The following is a 17,924-nucleotide window of genomic DNA, read 5'->3' on the forward strand; positions in this document are numbered from 1 at the left end:
TTGAGTTGTGAGACGAACACAGTCTGCTGGCCGCCTTACACAAACTCCAGCCAAGCACGAGGCAGAATGCTTTGCGCAACCAAATTGTGACGTCATTCAAAATGGCGCCGAAAAGGTGAACCATGGATGGAAGGAACGAACGAAAAAACACGGGTCAGCTTTCGCTTGCGTGCACAGGGAACCTACGCGACAACAGACAACCCAGAAGATTAGGAAGCGTTCTCCCTTCGTCGAACGCAATAACAGGTCGACAAAAAATGAATGAAATCCTTAGTTTATTTCAAAGGTTGTACCATACAAAATTTCATTCACTTCGCTCATTATACTTTCACATGTTATGTGATTGTTTCAATATATAGACATGGACTTTTAATGTGAATGTTACAATCGGCGAGATTTGGGGTCTCGTTTATATACCGAGTTATTTACCTCGCCGTTGTACGACGGCGAGATTTCTTTTCTCTAAATATACCGAGGCATTTACCTCGTCGTTGTACAACGGCGAGATTTATTTTCTCTATATATATATACAGAGGCAATCACTTCGCCGTTGTACAACGGCGAAGTTTCGTTCTGTAACATATGTTGCTTAGATATTGCGAAGTTGTCGAATCTTTCCTCGTTCTGTGTATTGAAACAATAGCATAATATGTGTCATCGGCTTTATTCAAATATCCTCGATGGAACTGTCGCTCGACTCCTTTGACTTCTTTGGAACTGCAAGGCACCATCCCTTATGACTGCAAGAAAAATGGAGATATAATTACGGACCATTACGAACGATTTGAACTTCAAATCACTTAAAACAACGATTTTTATTTCGTTCAAGCGACACTCGCCCTAAGCTCCTGCTCTTTCAAGTAGCAAATACATGTTCATTTTAGCGTTCGAAATAGCGGCGGAACCCGGCAGTGGTCCTAGGGAAGGAAGGTTCCGGACCCACTTTAAATTCCATCACTGATGTGATCAAAACTAAAGACAACATACATCGCAGATTTAGTGGGTTAAATTTGCTGAATCCTACAAGCGCCTTAAATTAACTTGAAGTTGAATGAAAGCAAGGTCAACGTTTAGCGGGACTCACCGGTTCAGTTTGCACTTTTCGACCTATAATCGGAATTATACATTTTTAAAGTCATTTTATTTATCGTCAGGAAATCTCAGTTCAATTTCTCTATAAAAACTATCTTTTGGTGCGAAAGGTTGCAGCTTCTGAAAGAGGATTTCTATTTGAATATTTATTTATTCTAAAGGCGCCTTCACACGGCAAACACAAAATGACAAACTCGAGTTGGAAAACTATAAACAGTTCGCAGAAGCTTCCTTTCAAAAGTCAAACCTGCACAAAAATAAAGTAATGAACAATAGCAACATGGCATCTCATACGAGAGTAATATCGCAGTGGAATGCAAGAGGAATTGCGGCTTCCTTCCTGTTACAATAAATTCTCCATTGGCGAGAACGAAACAGAAAAGTAAACGAAAAAGTTTTGAATTTCATCGATGAACTTGAACGCAGCTGTTTTCTCGTCTGCTGCCGCCATCTTGTACAGTTCTTCCGCACAAATGATGTAAAATCCCGTGAAGAGAATGCTGCATTTGATTGTTCAAAAGTGAACAACTGATGTTTGACAGCCATTCACATGTCAAATATGCATTTGCCGAGAGAGAAAAGTTGGCGACTGAGAGTAAGACAAGTTCTATTTGCTGCCAACAGTTTGTCAACTGTTATTACGAAGTTCAGAGAAACCAATTCGAGTTTGCGAACTTGAGTTTGTCAACTTTTGTTTGCCGTCTATTAAAAGGAACCTTAATGAGCACAAGTGAAACCATGAGCTATAGGAAAAATGCAGTTCGAGTAAATTAAGTTTGATTTCTGTCAAATAAAGTCAAATCAAACTCACAGTGAAGTAATGTTGTCTTTTCTCGTCGTTTTTCTCCCTAAATTTCGTAAACAAACAGTCCTATCGAATTCGGTCTTTCCCATGCGGTATTTCCAATGGCTTGGTAATCAGGCCAAGGCGTGGCAGCTAAGCGCTTGATGTTATCCCCCCAAAACGACTTTGAGTTGACACTAGCGCGCTTAGAGCTAGCACCTGGGATTCGAAGAGTACGCACGGTTACTATAAGACTTAAATTAAAGAATGCTGGCGGTATAGTTCTGAATCAAACAAGAAATATATGGGGAGAAACGATCATGAAAGACAAAAGACTATAGTACTTCAGTATGAGTAATTCAACTTTATTTGAGATAAATGTAATCTTTACTTATCTGAAACTCATTTTTCCTATAGCCCATGGTGAAACCAGAGGAAGGACCTTACCAAACAGCTGATGGGCGGCAGCACAAGCCCGGTGAATTGATCCGACAATATTCGCATCCCGGCGGTATTCTCTTGCTCAATTCATATTCAGACTACAGGGGGGGAAAAATGAGCAGAAGAAAAACTCAGCAGAGGAGATTTTAAGTGAATGTTTACTTAACGTTTCGGATCGTGCAGAGTGGTTCACTATTTAGTTAACTATTCGTTTTTACTATAAACTAGCTGTTTTTTTGTTTTTTTTTGTTTTTTAATGCATGCATAAGGCTTATAATGGAAGGCTGCCTATCACCCTAAGCAAATGTATACGGCGAATAAGCGTAATCTTCCATACTTAATTAGAGTACGCGATTCACTACTGGTGCCACGTTTTAAAACACGTTTTATGAACGACTCAGTCGCATACAGAGGCTCTGTGCTTTGGAACATGCTGACTTCCAAATATACTGATCTTGTTGATACAAGCCATTATCATCTTGACAAAAAGCTCAATACTTTGGAACTTTTTAAGGCTGTTAAATTCAACAAATTATCAGCCTCTACTGCTTGATTTGAACTTGAAGGTTTTGTATATATTTGAATGTAAGCTAACTTGTTTCAAATCGCACTGATAGCATTTTAATATGCTTTTACACTGCATTTAATTGTATTTGTTAGTTCTACTTGTATTTAATTTAGTAGTAATGTATTGTACACGACCCCACAAGCTTACAGCTTTCATATACATCGTAATTAAATAAAGGCAACCAACCTACCCACCTACCTACCTAACGTCATGGAACAACAACAAGCTTTATTTACATGACTATAACAAATACAATATTGCAAAAGCTCTTCATAACTCATTATTGATTTGTTAACCAATTAAATAAGTAAATTAAGTGACTGAAGTCTTTGCTTATTTTAAACTATTCATACAGTAGAAGTAGTCATTCCGGAGAGAAGTTTATCTCTCAATTCGAAGCACGAGGAAACAAATGAAGTTAATTGAGTGTTTATAAAAAAGTAAGTTGAGGTCATTATATGCGATAGTAAAGTTTCTTTTGCTAATAGTAGAAAATGAATTTCATCTTCAATGGTTTTACAGTTGCAAACATTACAAACCCTTTCATTACGGGGTATGTTTTCGTATCTTCCTGTTTCAATCAAAAGCTTGTGGCTGCTTATTCTTAGCTTCACTAATGCTTTCCTAGAGGCGTTTTTCCTTGTGAGATCTAGGTAAGCAGAGGAGCCATAAGTGTTTTTGATTGCACTCACTTCCTTACGACTTCACCCCCGCCCCCTCCCCCTACAAAAAAAATCAACCGGTTCGGAGTGGAACGAGGCCTGGAGTTTGTTACACCTTTTAATGAGTTAGTTGACGCCATTATATTGCAACAAAGGGTTGACCGCCATTACAACAATTCGATGCTCTAGAAATTCTGTCAAAATGGTAAAGGAAAATGAAGAAAGTCAACCTTCTGGGTGATACATTAGATACAACAGTAATCCGCCTACGGAAAAGATAGCGGCTGTACATTTTACCACAATATCTTGCGAACCTAAGATAGCCAATAGGCACAAAAAAGCCAATTGTTTTTGTGTTTGCGAAATTTGTCCCTGTTCTAACGGGGAATCCGTTAGTTATCTCTCCCTATTAGTCTGTATGCGGTACGTTGTGTCACTTGAAAATTGTTTGCAGGAGAACCTGCAGCTGCAGTCAGTTGACACAGAAGGATGTGAAAGAGTGAAGTCAAATCTGGTAGTCTGTATTAATGGTGGCAAAGGAGACTCAAAGAATTCCTTTGTGTTAGCCTGTCTATGGGGGAATGAGTACAATGTAAGTGAAGGCGAAATAAATTTCCAGGTTGCGTTTTCGGTGTCGCCGTCGTTCTCGCTGTTTAATGTCCCTCAGATTGCAAATGCGGCCGACGATCGATTTTGTAAATTGAACGATGACTGTGACAAGTTAACTCAGGCTTGCATTAGAAGAAACCATTAAAACTGATTCCATTATCGTAGAAATACACAAATACACCGAAGTAAATGCAATTTTAAAATGAATACATATCCACTAGTTAGCTTTTCTTTTCTTTCATCGATCTCTTACCTTGGAATCCTCGTCCTCATAAAGTGAACGAAACCGTTGCTGCAAATTCAAGGCCATTGTCATGGAAACAAGGCAAAGCAGGACAAGTGCCACTCGCGGGTTCATCGTGTCTAAAAAAAAAGCCACTGTCATTAGAATCACATGAGAAATTGAAAACGTTTGCTACTCTACAAATTTCTGTTCTCTTGATAGTTACCTGGAAAGGTTCCCTGAGTCGCGGAATGGTCTATTCTGAAAGCACGACCTCTCCTTTTATGCAGAAACTCCCTGTCAATATTTTAGCGACGTTACGTTTAACTTATTATTTCCTTTTCATTTTCTCATAATACAATGATGAAACCACAGCCATCCTGTTTACCGGGTCCAACATCATTTTAACACGTTCAAATCAAAATATTTGCTACTCTACAAATTTCCGTTCTCTTGTTGGTTTACCTGGAAAAGCTCTCTGAGTCGCGGAATGGTCTATTCTGACAGGGCCGGCGATCTCTCCTTTTATGCAGAATCACCTTCAGTTGTCAATATTCTATAGACGTTAGTTAAGTTTAACTTATATTATTTCCTTTTGATTTGTTCTTAATACAATGATGAAACCACAGCCATCCTATTGGCCTGGTCCAACATAATTTTAACTTGCCGCACAAAAACGGGAAAAAATGACTGTTAGATTCTTGCACGTTCAAATTAAAACGTTTGCTACACTACAAATTTCTGTTCTGATATTTACTTTGAAAAGTTCTCTGAGTCGCGAAATGGTCTATTCTGAACTGAGCACGACCTCTCCTCTAATGTAGAATCACCTTGTCAATATTTTAGCGACGTTAAGTTTAACCCTTTATCTCCTTTTCATTTGTTCACAATACAGTGATGAAGCCACAGTCATCCTGTTCGCCTGGTCCAACATGACTTTAATTTGCCGCACAAGAACAGGAATAATAACTGATAAATTCTAGCACGTTCAAATTGTTTTGAACCATTTGGACGAACTGAGGTTTTGATAAATCAACAACAATCGCATTCTTTGCTTGAGATTCATCTCCCACGGATTCATGCCACGGCTATAACTTTCTTTTTCATGATAATGCTTCAACAACCGACTTAAAACTGAAATATCAATGTTTTTCATTTTTCCAGGGGGAAAAAAACGCAAAAGTTCCGGTGGTTCAAAAGGTTGAATCACGTTCACGCATGGACACTCTTTATTATTTTATTTTATTTTATTTTATTTTTTTTTATTTTATTTTATTTTACAAGGACCTTTGCGATATGTTGAGGTTGAGATTAGCTTAAATTTAAGAACAAACTACGAACATTACCCAGGCTAAGAGTCAGTTAAGAACATTTTTTATGCGGATTTAAGTTCGGTTTATGTTCACCAAAGTTTCGGCGTTGCTGCCTTCTTCTAATTCGTACCCAGATCTCCCACATTTCGACATTCCCGAACCGACTGAGATCAGGGTACGTGGTTAACCTTCTTCAGGGTGGTATGCCAACATGTCAACATGCCACCCTGAAGGAGGCAGCACTGCAGAAACGTTGGTGAACATAAACCGAACTTGATAGCATTAAAGAATACCAAAACCTTTTGTATCACCCTAACAAGACGCTACACAGTTTTAACAATATTAAGAACATTTTTATTCCAATCAAATATTTTTAAAATGAACAAAATAAATACGGATAAAATAATACACGTAAAACATGCGGTCGTTGCGGTGCTTGGGCTATCAGCTTTTACGTGATTAAAGACACCGCAAACCGGACAAAATTAGGGCAACATTTAAACTTAAGAATGTTTCGTCGTAACGTTTCTTCCTTTGTGGTTTATTTAACAAAAAGATTTCATTTTGCCGCGCTTCTGTACTCTGACTGACGCACGGATGACGTCAAAACGTGGTAAGAACAAGGAGGTGCGGCCCGTAGCGTGATTGATGTTCTCACTTTTTGGCGTCATCTGTGCGTTATCCCGGAAAATTGAAATCTGTTTGTTTTATATAATAACCAAGACATATGACCACATTTCGTGAGCGAGCATCACGTTAACTGAGCAGCCGGAGTAAAAAACTTTCAAGTGAACTTTAGACTACTACACACACGCAATTGAGATCCTGTAAATTATAGTATAATCCGAAACAATCTCACTAACAAAATTCACCAAACTAACCTTTATTCCAGAAGGAATTTCTGACCCCAAAATATAACAGCACGTCAGTCGCTTTACTAAAAAAGCTGGTTACAGTTTGTCTTTCCTCCGAGAAATCGCTTGATTGTCCTCCCCATTCTCTACGAGCGATTTTATGTCAGGGAAAAGGTTCTTTGTGAAATAGAGCAGTTTTGACCAAAATACAGAGTGCTCCCGGCTTTAAATGAGACCAACCCCACCTGCAGTATACGTTTTTGTATTTAGTTGACGCAAACATCATGCATTCTCACACTTTTTTTCTAAATAGTTCTTACGGTGCAAGTTGAAAGAATTTGCTCAAACATCAAGAAAGTTTGTATTTGGTGATCACTTCCCATTTTCCCCTGACTTTTGTGTCAGATCAAGAGTGTTAATGGGAGGAGAAATTAGATCTTGAAAAAAACTTTAATTTATCAGAGCTGACTGAACGGATTAAAGAAACAGAGCCTTTTCCGAAAAGTTGACATATTTGTCGAAATAACATCCGCCATGTTACGAAAATCAGAAGCCGGGCAATGACAACCAAGCACGAGCCAAGCTTAAGTTATAAGATAATGTCCACTATCACATTTATTGTTTAACGCAGAAACAGCGAAAGATATTGCTTCTACAAGACAACTTACCAACGTCAAAAAACATAAATATATTTTCAGTACATACCTCGCTGAGCTTTTCTGGTAGCAGGAACCAGTGTAGGTCGTATTTATAGCAAGTCTGCAGGTCCAGAGTGAAGACGGTGTAGTCGATTTGCCACTATATGACGAGCGTAAATTATGGTAAATTTGTTTTATGGTTGCGCGTTTATGTGGTCACAAGTGAAAACTGAAGCCCTCCCTATTTCCAGCGCGGGAAAGGGATCGAACTTGACCAATAGAAAGGTGAGATGAAATTAGAAATCATTTTAAGACATTGGAGGTACGTGTTTTAACTAATAATTGACAACCGGACAACGCAAGTCCTTTGTTTCATAAACAGGAATGAACAATGAAGAAAAGGAAGTGAAATTCAGAGTTGACCGAAAAAATGATGCGTGTTAAGTGAAAGGAAATGAAAATTGGGGGAACGGAAACCTACATGTTTACATTTGTATTTTGCAGCAGTAGCCCCTAGTTTATATTTTGTTTAATTTCCAGTTAATTTTCTGTTTCAACAAGAGATGCATTATTTGGTCGCTCACGCTTATAGAACAAGGTAAACATACAGGTTTCCTTCGCCCCTCTTTTCCTTTCCTTTCACTTAAAACGCATAACGGCGCTCATAAAGAACGAGGTATCTAGCCGATTGTAATGTTTTTTATGTTTTCCTGCCGTGCCAATCTCAACAAATTCTCAGAGGCCAGGTCGCTTTTCCTGCAGCTCGTTTACAAGGGCCCATATGAATTACATCACACAAAAGATGGACTGAATTGGCTATGGGCAGATGCCCATAGCCGTTATAATAAATTTTTCAAAGATAAAATCATATATTTGCACAAAATCCAATTAATTAATATTGGCCCCAGTAAAGGGGGGGGGGGGGGGGGGGACCAGAAAACGCCACAACAATTGCACAACCAAATGCAGGAACGAGGAAGGGATAGGGGAGGCGGTGGGATGAAAATTGCACGAGACTTGGGAAAAACTCTGACCCTCGACGAGTAGAAGAGGTGAATGAACGCTGCATGGCACGTCACGTCTAATAACACTACAAGAGGGGGGGTGATAACAATTGATAATAACCTAGCCCTACCCGTCAAACCAGTATGCGGTTGGTTGTGCAATGTTGTGACCAAAAATCTTGACACCTAACAGTTTAAACAAAGCACTGTACAGGCCCGCAAACGATCCCGGCCCGCAAATGATCCCCGGACCGGAAATGGTCCCCAAATTAAACCGCAAATGATCCCCGGACGGGAAATGATCCCCAGATTGGACCGCAAACGATCCCCGATCGCCTCATCATAAATATAGAATGGAATGGACTCAGATTTGGACAGTGGATATCAACTTTATACACAACAATTTTTTTTCTTAATAACACTAGTCGTTATGTTTAAACTATCTGCATGCAAATTTCACATCTTTAAAAATTATAATATAGCAGCACAGTACAACAGAACAATTTACCTATAAACTGTAACATGCATGTATATGATTTACTTGTACCATTACAATGCCTAAAATGGGCAAGAATTGTACGAAACTCTTCCAAATTAAAAAAAATTAAAGAGCGGGTCGGACTTTTGCTAGATTTTTTTTTGTTTTGTTTTGTTTTTTTTTTCGAAAAAGGAAGGAGAATCGGTCAATGCGCCTCAGATGGCGGTCAAATCTCGCCCACTATCGTCGCCTTTGTTCTTAATCGGATCTTAGTCTTAAGCATAACTTTTTAGCCTCGGTCGTCCAATACGTTATCGTGTAATATGTTGATTTTGTCTTTCGTTTTCGTTTTGCCGCTGATTGGACTCCCAGTCTTTCTTTAATATATATATATTTTTTACAAAACATACTGTCGTCGGCTTAGATCTGAAGAAGACCATTGTCCCCTCATAGACGCCTAGGGAATAGCTGTCAATTTTTTCTGCATTTTAGGCAAATTTGATCTTCAGTAATTCGCCCTTCTCCATACTTCAATTTTAATTCTTCGACTGACATCTGTTATTTTTGTGTCCATTTGCTGAAGGCTATGGAAGTTGCTTTGATGGGCTTCATGGCTCACCAAAGGAATGCTGTCGAAATCAGCTTCTTCTTGTCTATGGTTACTTGGGTAGATTAAAGATAAGCCTTCTCCCTAGCCAGACACCGTAGCAACCGGAATATCGAAAATGTTCACCAGACCTGATAAGGCAACATAATCACCTCACTCGCGAGTAATCCGGGGACATCACCCGTCGAGGGTGCGTCTTCCACTCACTATGATTCACGAATTCTCTAAAGTGAATGCGTTCGGGATGGGAGTGGTTGGGTTTCTTCGGGGAAAGCTCACTACATCAGTGCGTGCGGAATTGTGGTAATCTCTGAAGAGGCTTTCCCATTCGAGTAAGTTGGCCTGTTCCAATTAAGCACTTTTGAGTTGCATTGTCAAAATTTGTTTCGTATTGTTCGCCCTATTTGAAAACTGATGAAAAATTTCGTACAATTCGAGTACATTTTAGGTGTTGTAATGGTGTACGTAAATTATGTACACAGGCATGTATGTTCCAGTTTAAAACTAAATTGTTTTCTTGCACTGAGCTGCTACATTATAATTTTTAAAGTTGTGAAATTTGCATACAGATAGTTTAATATAATATTTAATTTAATATAATATAAGATAGTTTAAATATTTTAAATATAACGACTAGTGTTATTAAGAAAAAAAATTGTTGTGTATAAAGTTGAAATCCACTCTCCAAATTTGAGTCCATTCCATTCTATATTTATGATGTGGCGATCGGGGATCATTTGCGGTCCAATCTGGGGATCATTTCCCGTCCGGGGATCATTTGCGGGCCGGGATCATTTGCGGGCCTGTACAGCACCACAAGAAAACATAAAAATCCTATTTGCTAGCAAATATTTTCTGTTTCGTAAGATACACATTAGTTAGTTTCCCACACTAAAGAACGAGGAAAACATATTTATCAGATTTATATTTTGAATACTTTCCAACTTATATTCTGTTAACGGACCGTATACGAACCGAAAAGTGCCTTTACAATCTGTACAAACCGTACGGATCGTCAAACCGTTCACCCGTCGCTCAGGTAAGACGTTCAATTCCCCATAATGAGATGCAATAGGCCTTATCACGGTTTTGACGGGTAGGCAAACAACAGTGTTTGTATGGGAATCCGATGTCAAATAATTTTCATAAAACATCCCTTCTGAAAAATTCATGAATTGGAAACTTTTTGTACTAGGAAAAGGATTTTAAGAAAAAAATTGGAGGGATGTAGCTGTAACAGAAAGCGTCCCGTCGTGTTTTGAACTTTCCATACATTTCCCTGTATTTTTTCTCGCGAACTATTTTTAGTAGCAGTTCACGGCTGGTTCGCTATACAGACAAATGTATGGAAAGTTCAAAACACGACTGGACGCTTTCTGTCACAGCTACATCCTTCCAATTTTGTTCTTAAAATCCTTTTTCTAGTGCCAAAAGTTTCCGATTCATGAATTTTTCAGAAGCGATGTTTTATAAAAATTATTTGACATCGGATTTCCATACAAACACTGATATTTCAAGCCTGTTTGCCTACCCGTCAAAATGGCGTCGAAAACCGTGATAAGGCCTATTTTCAGACTGTATACGGACCGAAAATTGTCTTTACGATCTGTCAAATCGTACGGATCCTGAGGTTGTATTTTCAGACTGTATCCGAGTTTGTCAAACCTCTGTACAAACCGTACGGATCGTCAAACCGTTCACCCGTCGCTCGGGTAACACGTTCAATTCCCCATAATGAGATGCAATTACGGGCCGAAAATTGTCTTTACTATCTGACAAACCGTACGTATCTCAAGGCTGTGTTTTCAGACCGTATCAGTTTGTCAATATTGCACACGACTGTTCTTAAATGGTTTTAGAGGAATCCCCATAGATAGTGTTATACAATAAAAATAGACTCTTTTCAAAGTAAAAGTTTCAAAGTCGTTTTTATTAAATTTGGTCCTTATTCGGATACTTTAATCATTAAACGGTATTTCATTGCTGATAATTACTCTCCAATATTGCGGTTTTAATAACAATAATTTTAGTGTGTAGTTATTCCATTTACTTGTGTGTTATCAAGAGAATTAAGGTGAATCGTGTAATGAAAGTCACCAACAAGAGACACTTTGCCTTCTTAGCTGGACTTCTTGGAACTGTTCAGATTATCCTTAAATATGCTTTACAAGTGACACAGTTGAAACTGTGTTAGTCATATCTTTCAACGCAATAGTTTGTTGTAGACATAATTTTAGTTATGCTGATCAAAAGTTGTTTTCTCCTGGTACCAATTCAATGTGAAGTAAAAGTCTTGTTTTGAAGTGTTTTGAAGTGTTTCCTCGGAAACCGTACCAATGAATAGTTACGCCCAAATTGGTTTGTAAAAAGTAACAATAGCCTTAAGGTTGTTTATGCCTTGTCAACACACATTTTCTAAGTTTTTACCTTTAGTTGTCTTGTTGCCAGCTGAACATGACTGGAAATAACTTGCTTATTCGTTTTTGGTAGTTTTTGGTGTAATTCCGCCGTGTTAAGGGGTTGAATTTGCACCAGTTAACTTTTACCCTTAATGACTTTTAATCTATAAGCTAAAGTAATTTATACTACGGAAATACCTAGCCTATTGTACCAGACACGTACTGTACTTTTAATTAAAGCTATACGAGGTTGTAAGCGCCTGGCAAGTTAATTTATGGAAAAAGGCGGAACCGAGATTCGGACAAGAAGGTTTCTTTGGTGCCAGTTATTGCTAGTCCTGAGAATTGTGGCCTCAGACCACTTGCGGACCACGTGATAAAAACAAATCACGACATCGCGTTGGATGAGGCCACAATTCTCAGGACTAGCAATAACTGGCACCAAAGAAAGATTCTCGAGGCCTGGGAGATTAATTGCGCCAAAGACCCACTCAATCGAGCCGACGGGGCGTTACTCCCAAGGAGTATTTACACTTGACTCTCGCTAACAAGAAAAAATGACACATATCCTGAATTTTAATCAGCGTCTTGTTCATAACTGTGTTTCTGCATAATTTTTCTTTCACTTCCCGTGAAGAAGGTCCGTGATAGCGACCGAAACGTCGGGAACATTTTTATTGTAAATAATTTCAGAACGCTTTTAATCCACCAGTGTAACTTTATTTGTATTTCCAAATAATTTTTAATGTACCCACCTGGTGACAAACCCAGCTTCAATGATCTGTTCTTGGCCTTTACATCTTGATCTTGTCAGAAGAAGTTCATTAGTGTGATCAATGAATAATCAAAGGACTGAAGACGTGTTGTACTTCTTGAAGCTTGATAACACGTAGAAATAATAGTACAACAATAGGGATAAGCTTATTATATACAAATTAGCTTGGAAATGAAATGCACGACAATGCGATGGCCAAAACTGGAACATTTTGTACGTATGAGTGAGACAAGTTTTGAATATAAAACTGATTGAAGTTGTTCAGGAAGTGTGATGAACGCATTTAGTTTCGGAAGTTCAAAGTTTGAGGTCTGAAGTCTGAAGTCCGAACTCTGAAGTCTGAAGTCTGAAGTCTGAAGTCTGAAGTCTGAAGTCTGAAGTCTGAAGTCTGAAGTCTGAAGTCTGAAGTCCGAAGTCTGAAGTCTGAAGTCCGAAGTCTGAAGTCCCTTGTTGGCCACGGTACCTTTCGGCTTTCCGCAAAATGGCGAGCTCATTGGTGTCATCAATGGACATTTATCGTAGCGCTTGCCAAACTTATCTGTCTAAACGGCTTGGAACAAAAAGTAAACTGAGTTATTCAAGTGAAATTACAGCCCATGTTATGCAAACGATTGAAACGAATCACCCTGATAATGTTCTGGACGATAAGGCCTTTCGAGTCCTTGGAATCGGGAGTGGAGATGGTACCTGCGACATTGAAATTCTCAAAGCTATTGCTACAAGTCTTCGTTCATCGTGTAAAGAAAATCAGAAGCCTTTCATTCACGCCTGTATTGTAGAACCCAATGCGTCTTCAATGGAAATTTTCAAAAAGAAGGTCTCGCCATTACCCGAAGACCTAGCTAAACTAGCCGAGGTGTCATTCGAATGGCGAGAGAACACTTTCCAAGAATTCTTCGACATATATAATTCTTCGCAATCGGAAAGTGAGCGGTATCACATTGTCCATTTTATTTCATCACTGTATTACACCGATGCCGAAGAGTCGCTTTTATCGTGTTTCAGGATGCTAGCTGCTGGAGGTGCCATAGTCTGTTCAGTAGCGGGTAGCCAAGATTTTTGGTTGAAACAATCGCGGGAATTTCGTGGGTTGATCTCAAATTCTGACAACATATGCATATATACTACAGACGAAGTCGTTGCCATAGCGGAACGGAATGGCTGGAAATATGAAGAACTGCCCAAACTTCACTTTCAAATTGACATCACTAGTTGTTTTGACAAATTCTCGCAAACTGGTTGTTTATTGCTGGATTTTCTCACGCATCAAATCAATTTCCGAGAAACCGCTGATCCGCCATTGCACAGGGAATTTATGGATTCTTTAAGCGAAATTTCCACTTCTGACCACAGCGGAAGAAAGTTAGTATTTGAGGAAGTCGCGGCTGTCGCCATATATAAATAAGGGAGATGGCGGTGAAGAAGACTATCGCAACTCGGTCTGGGGCAGACAAGTATTTTGCAAGGTTGCTTTGAAAAACGGCTGATACGACAAAGTACTTTTTAAAACACACTTCTAGTAACACACAAATAAAAAGCTACTAAATCAGCTCTCTTAAAGCCAGGTACTGTTGTAGCGGGCATAATTCGAACATCATTTCGTTGCCCGAGCATAATATTGAGCATAATATGCGATTTTTGCGAGAGTAGTATAGGAGTTAACGGTACGAAATCATCTTTTAAAATGATTTCTCACCTCCAACTCGTATACTACATTTTCATCTGTTGGACCAAAATTATGAAACTTTATGGGCCAGTTATTTAAACAAAGTCTAACTTAGCCCGTGGCCTAAGACAATCAGTGGCCCTTCAAATCTGTTTATAAGTGTTTTATTTTAAGTAGATAAATAGTTATCTACTCTGGGATGCAAGCCTTCTTGCTACCGTCAACAGCAGCCAATGTTTAGATATGATTGGTTGCAAAATTGAGAACGGCATAGAACGTGGTTTTGTTAAACACCGTCTTAACATTCTTTTAATAACTGAACTTATCTTTTCCAAAATTTGAATATTTACAAAATTAAATAACGTGACATTCTCAGAAAAACAGGTATGAAGCCAGTAGATTGTTATTAAATTTGAGTCATGGTTTGACACACAGGGTTTGGTAAGGAAATTGTGACACAAACAAAAACAGGACCGAGAGTACCAAATCTCAGTCAAGATACTGATATTTTAAATATTCATTGCAACTTAGTTAATAGCAGTTTATTCGATGGTGAAGACTCTGATATTATTTACAGTTTTTCAACCAGTATGTTGCGACCATCATATAGCTTTACTCTTGAGCCGAGAAGAGTGACTTGCAATCCAATAAACAAGAACACTATAAGCTCAATAAGAATATACATAACCGATGGCAAAAACAAATTATATAATATGTAATTATGAAACCATACGAATTCACGAGATTTTATCATCCAAAACTAGGTCAATTTATATATAAACATAAAGGTTCTGGTATACTTGTCGATAATATTTTCAAACCAATGAAAAGTGTCGACGTATCTTCTGTTTTCAAAAAAAATTGGTAAGCTCTTTGCAAAAAAACATTGGAATACGGTATTTCACAAGCTGGAGATAAATTCGGAGGAAAAGCTGATGAAAAAAGTGGTGATGTGATAATGAAGAAACTTGCGAGTATTCAAGGGAAAAACCAAAAAAAAAAAGAAACACACACAAGACCGAGTATTCCAGTCAAAGAAGAATCCACAGATATGATACTTAATCGTTTGATATCTGGTAATGGTGTAAAAAGAAGATTAAGAATTATCTTATCTAATCAAATAAATGACTTTTAGATCAAGCGAATATTTGCAAAGAAATGAATTGGTTAGATATTAAGTGGCTGTGTTATCAGATTACCGACCAGGAAACAATCAACACCAAGTTAAAAGTGGCTATAAGTTTACAGTCAATGATAGGAGTTCTTTTTATGATTGGTATAATGCCTGTTTTGAAGTACACTTCCAGCTTCAAAAAGTGCTAGCTATGCTGCAGCTGACCGCATCACTGTAATAAATGGAGCACACAATTTCATTAAGCATTTGATGATCAAATCAGCTGGCAAAATTGTTTAACATGACAGGCCCGTAGCAAGGCTAAAACAACTGAGGGGGCTCAGCAAAATGGTTAAACAAAACTCCACCCCCACCCCCCCCCCCCCCCGTCACCCCGAAAAAACCAGACTGATTAGGGAGTCGGGAGTTTAAGATGCAACGAGAGCACACTCACAAAAAAACAGAAAAAAAGTAGATTTAGTAAGTAAAACAATAACTTTGCACCTGCATCACACTTTTTGGTACATCTTTTTTGCCGTTTCTTTTACGTGGACAACCATGTCAAGTTTCCTAATTTCACGTTTGAAGGAGGACGTTAACAAACGACGACAAATTTTTCTTTCTCTTTTAAAATTTGGCTTTAACCAGGCAGTAAGAATCCGACTGTGGGAGAATTTTTTCGCTGGCTCTTGAGAGGACATATTTGTGTGTCTTTCGAAAAACGCGCGAACACTAAATTGTTATACACTAAGGAGGTCTAAGGACATTTGCATTGCTATAAATGAGCGGATGCCTTAGAAAACAAGTAGTTTATTTCAACAGCTTTTAGGGCTTAAGATTGGTTGATTTCGATCCATTTTGGTTCTTATTTCCGATTCACAAGGTATGAGTACCTTTGTTGTTGTTGTTGTATATAAAAACAAACTGTTAGCGAAGGAAACTGAAAGGCAGTAAACACATTTTTAAAGGGCTGTGTAAAGGCATTTGCAGCGTCAGAGTTTAAGACTGATTGCTGCACATTAATTTGGTTTAATTATTTATTTTTTGGCAAACTGTTTTGTAACTTCCAAAAATTCTGGGGGGGAGGCTCAAGCCCCCCCTGCCCCTCCCCCTGCTACGGGCCTGCATGACACTGACAATCTTCACAATGTCACATTTACAAAGAATTTATTGGAATATTCTGGTGATTTTGCAAGAAGTGTTGGCAAAAATAGTCTTTGGTACTTGGACACTGATAGAACAACAGCAAACAGTAATATTGGTTTTGAAGAATTGGTGAAGGTGGAGGAGCCGCTAATGCTTCCAGATACAGTTTTTTCGAAGAATTGGAAGATAAAATGCCAGTTCCCATGCAACTTTGAACTTAATGATGATGATGAGTTGATCCACATGACAGATGGTACTGATAGAGGAAGAGTAGTTGTTGATAGGTTTGTATTATGGGTGCATAAACTGACTCCCAGGGATAGTAGAAAGAAAGAAACTGAAACTGAATTCAAATACATGAGAGAGATGTGTTAGGTTTCAGCTCCTACAATGTCAAGTGTTTTTTTTTTTTTTTTTTCAGATTTCATCTTCTATTGATAATATTGTCAAACATATATTGGTATACCTTAAAAATAGTTACAGGAATTCAAATGATCATCAACAAGCTGAAAATAATCCATACACAACGAACACCTTTTCACTAACAGGAGGTGCATCTTTGAGCAATTGTATACTTGAATATGGCAACGGAGTATTTTATGCAGAAACGGAATATGATTCAGAATCAAAAGTAAGAATTTTCAATGATCTGATGTCATATGCAATGCGAAAAAATTATTATAATTCTGGCACACAATTGAATATAGCCAGTTACAATGGTCTGTATCCTCTAATATATTTTGATCTGACTTAACAAACAGAAAAGGTGACAAGACATCCCAAACAGTTGATATTCAGATATATATTGTCAGCAAATGCTAACCAGAATTTTTCAGTACATTTTATTGTTCTTTACGAAGGGATGCTGGAAATTGACAAGATTGGAAATGAATTAGTTATAGTGTAAGGTTGTTTTTATATATATGACACAACTTTACGATATTAAGGTACAACTTCCAGAGAAGAAATCTTAATGGTGCTTATCATAAAAGGGAAACCAGTGTTCTGAGACTCACAGAGGACTCTTTATCCGGTAATGATACAATACAATACCTTTATTTTACGTCGTAAATGTTCTTAGCTAATCAGCTACTTTAAAAACATACCAGGAAAAAAAAATAAATAAATAAACTAAAAATGATAATATAAAAAAAGAGAATGGCTTCAAATTGCATGTACAGTTAAAAAATTATTAAAACTAAGAGCGGATCACAAGATCGTTACATAATGATATTACAACTGAGCAATGTGTATTTACATGTATTTGCGCAATTAGAATATAAAGTTTAAGAAATCCATCTTGGACATTAAGTTCTTAAATGATCCAATACTGTTAGCGGCACGGAACTGATTCGGCAGAGCGTTCCAAATCTTGGATACTTAGATGTCTTAGATATCTTAGATGGATACTTTGTATGTTCCAGCAAATATTGTAAAAAGATTGGAAAAAACCGCAAATTGAATAAAGACTAATATTCGAAAGCAAATCGGTGGATCACTCCAGTCTACAATTTTAACACTTGAAAGATCTTTTGCTCCAACATTGGCTAA

The 17,924-nt window shown here is 38.0% G+C and overlaps 1 protein-coding gene and 1 long non-coding RNA gene across 2 annotated transcripts; one reads left to right on the forward strand and one right to left on the reverse strand.

The window, feature by feature from the left end:
- Nucleotides 1-387: 387 nt before the first annotated feature.
- LOC146485797 (uncharacterized) lies at nucleotides 388-4,913 on the reverse strand. Its single transcript, XR_014863361.1, has 4 exons — nucleotides 4,845-4,913; nucleotides 4,410-4,519; nucleotides 2,324-2,415; nucleotides 388-740 (listed from the first exon to the last, which is right to left on the reverse strand). It is a non-coding gene; the product is annotated as an uncharacterized LOC146485797 (long non-coding RNA).
- An 8,015-nt stretch (nucleotides 4,914-12,928) lies between these two features.
- On the forward strand, nucleotides 12,929-13,852 carry LOC146485798 (histamine N-methyltransferase-like). Its single transcript, XM_085102924.1, has one exon. The coding sequence runs from the start codon at nucleotides 12,929-12,931 to the stop codon at nucleotides 13,850-13,852; it is 924 nt and encodes a 307-aa protein (XP_084959050.1).
- The last annotated feature ends 4,072 nt before the right edge of the window (nucleotides 13,853-17,924 follow it).

The sequence above is a fragment of the Pavona decussata genome, unplaced genomic scaffold (genome assembly GCF_977016875.1).
Source record: "Pavona decussata unplaced genomic scaffold, jaPavDecu1.1 SCAFFOLD_25, whole genome shotgun sequence".
Lineage (NCBI taxonomy): Eukaryota > Metazoa > Cnidaria > Anthozoa > Scleractinia > Agariciidae > Pavona > Pavona decussata.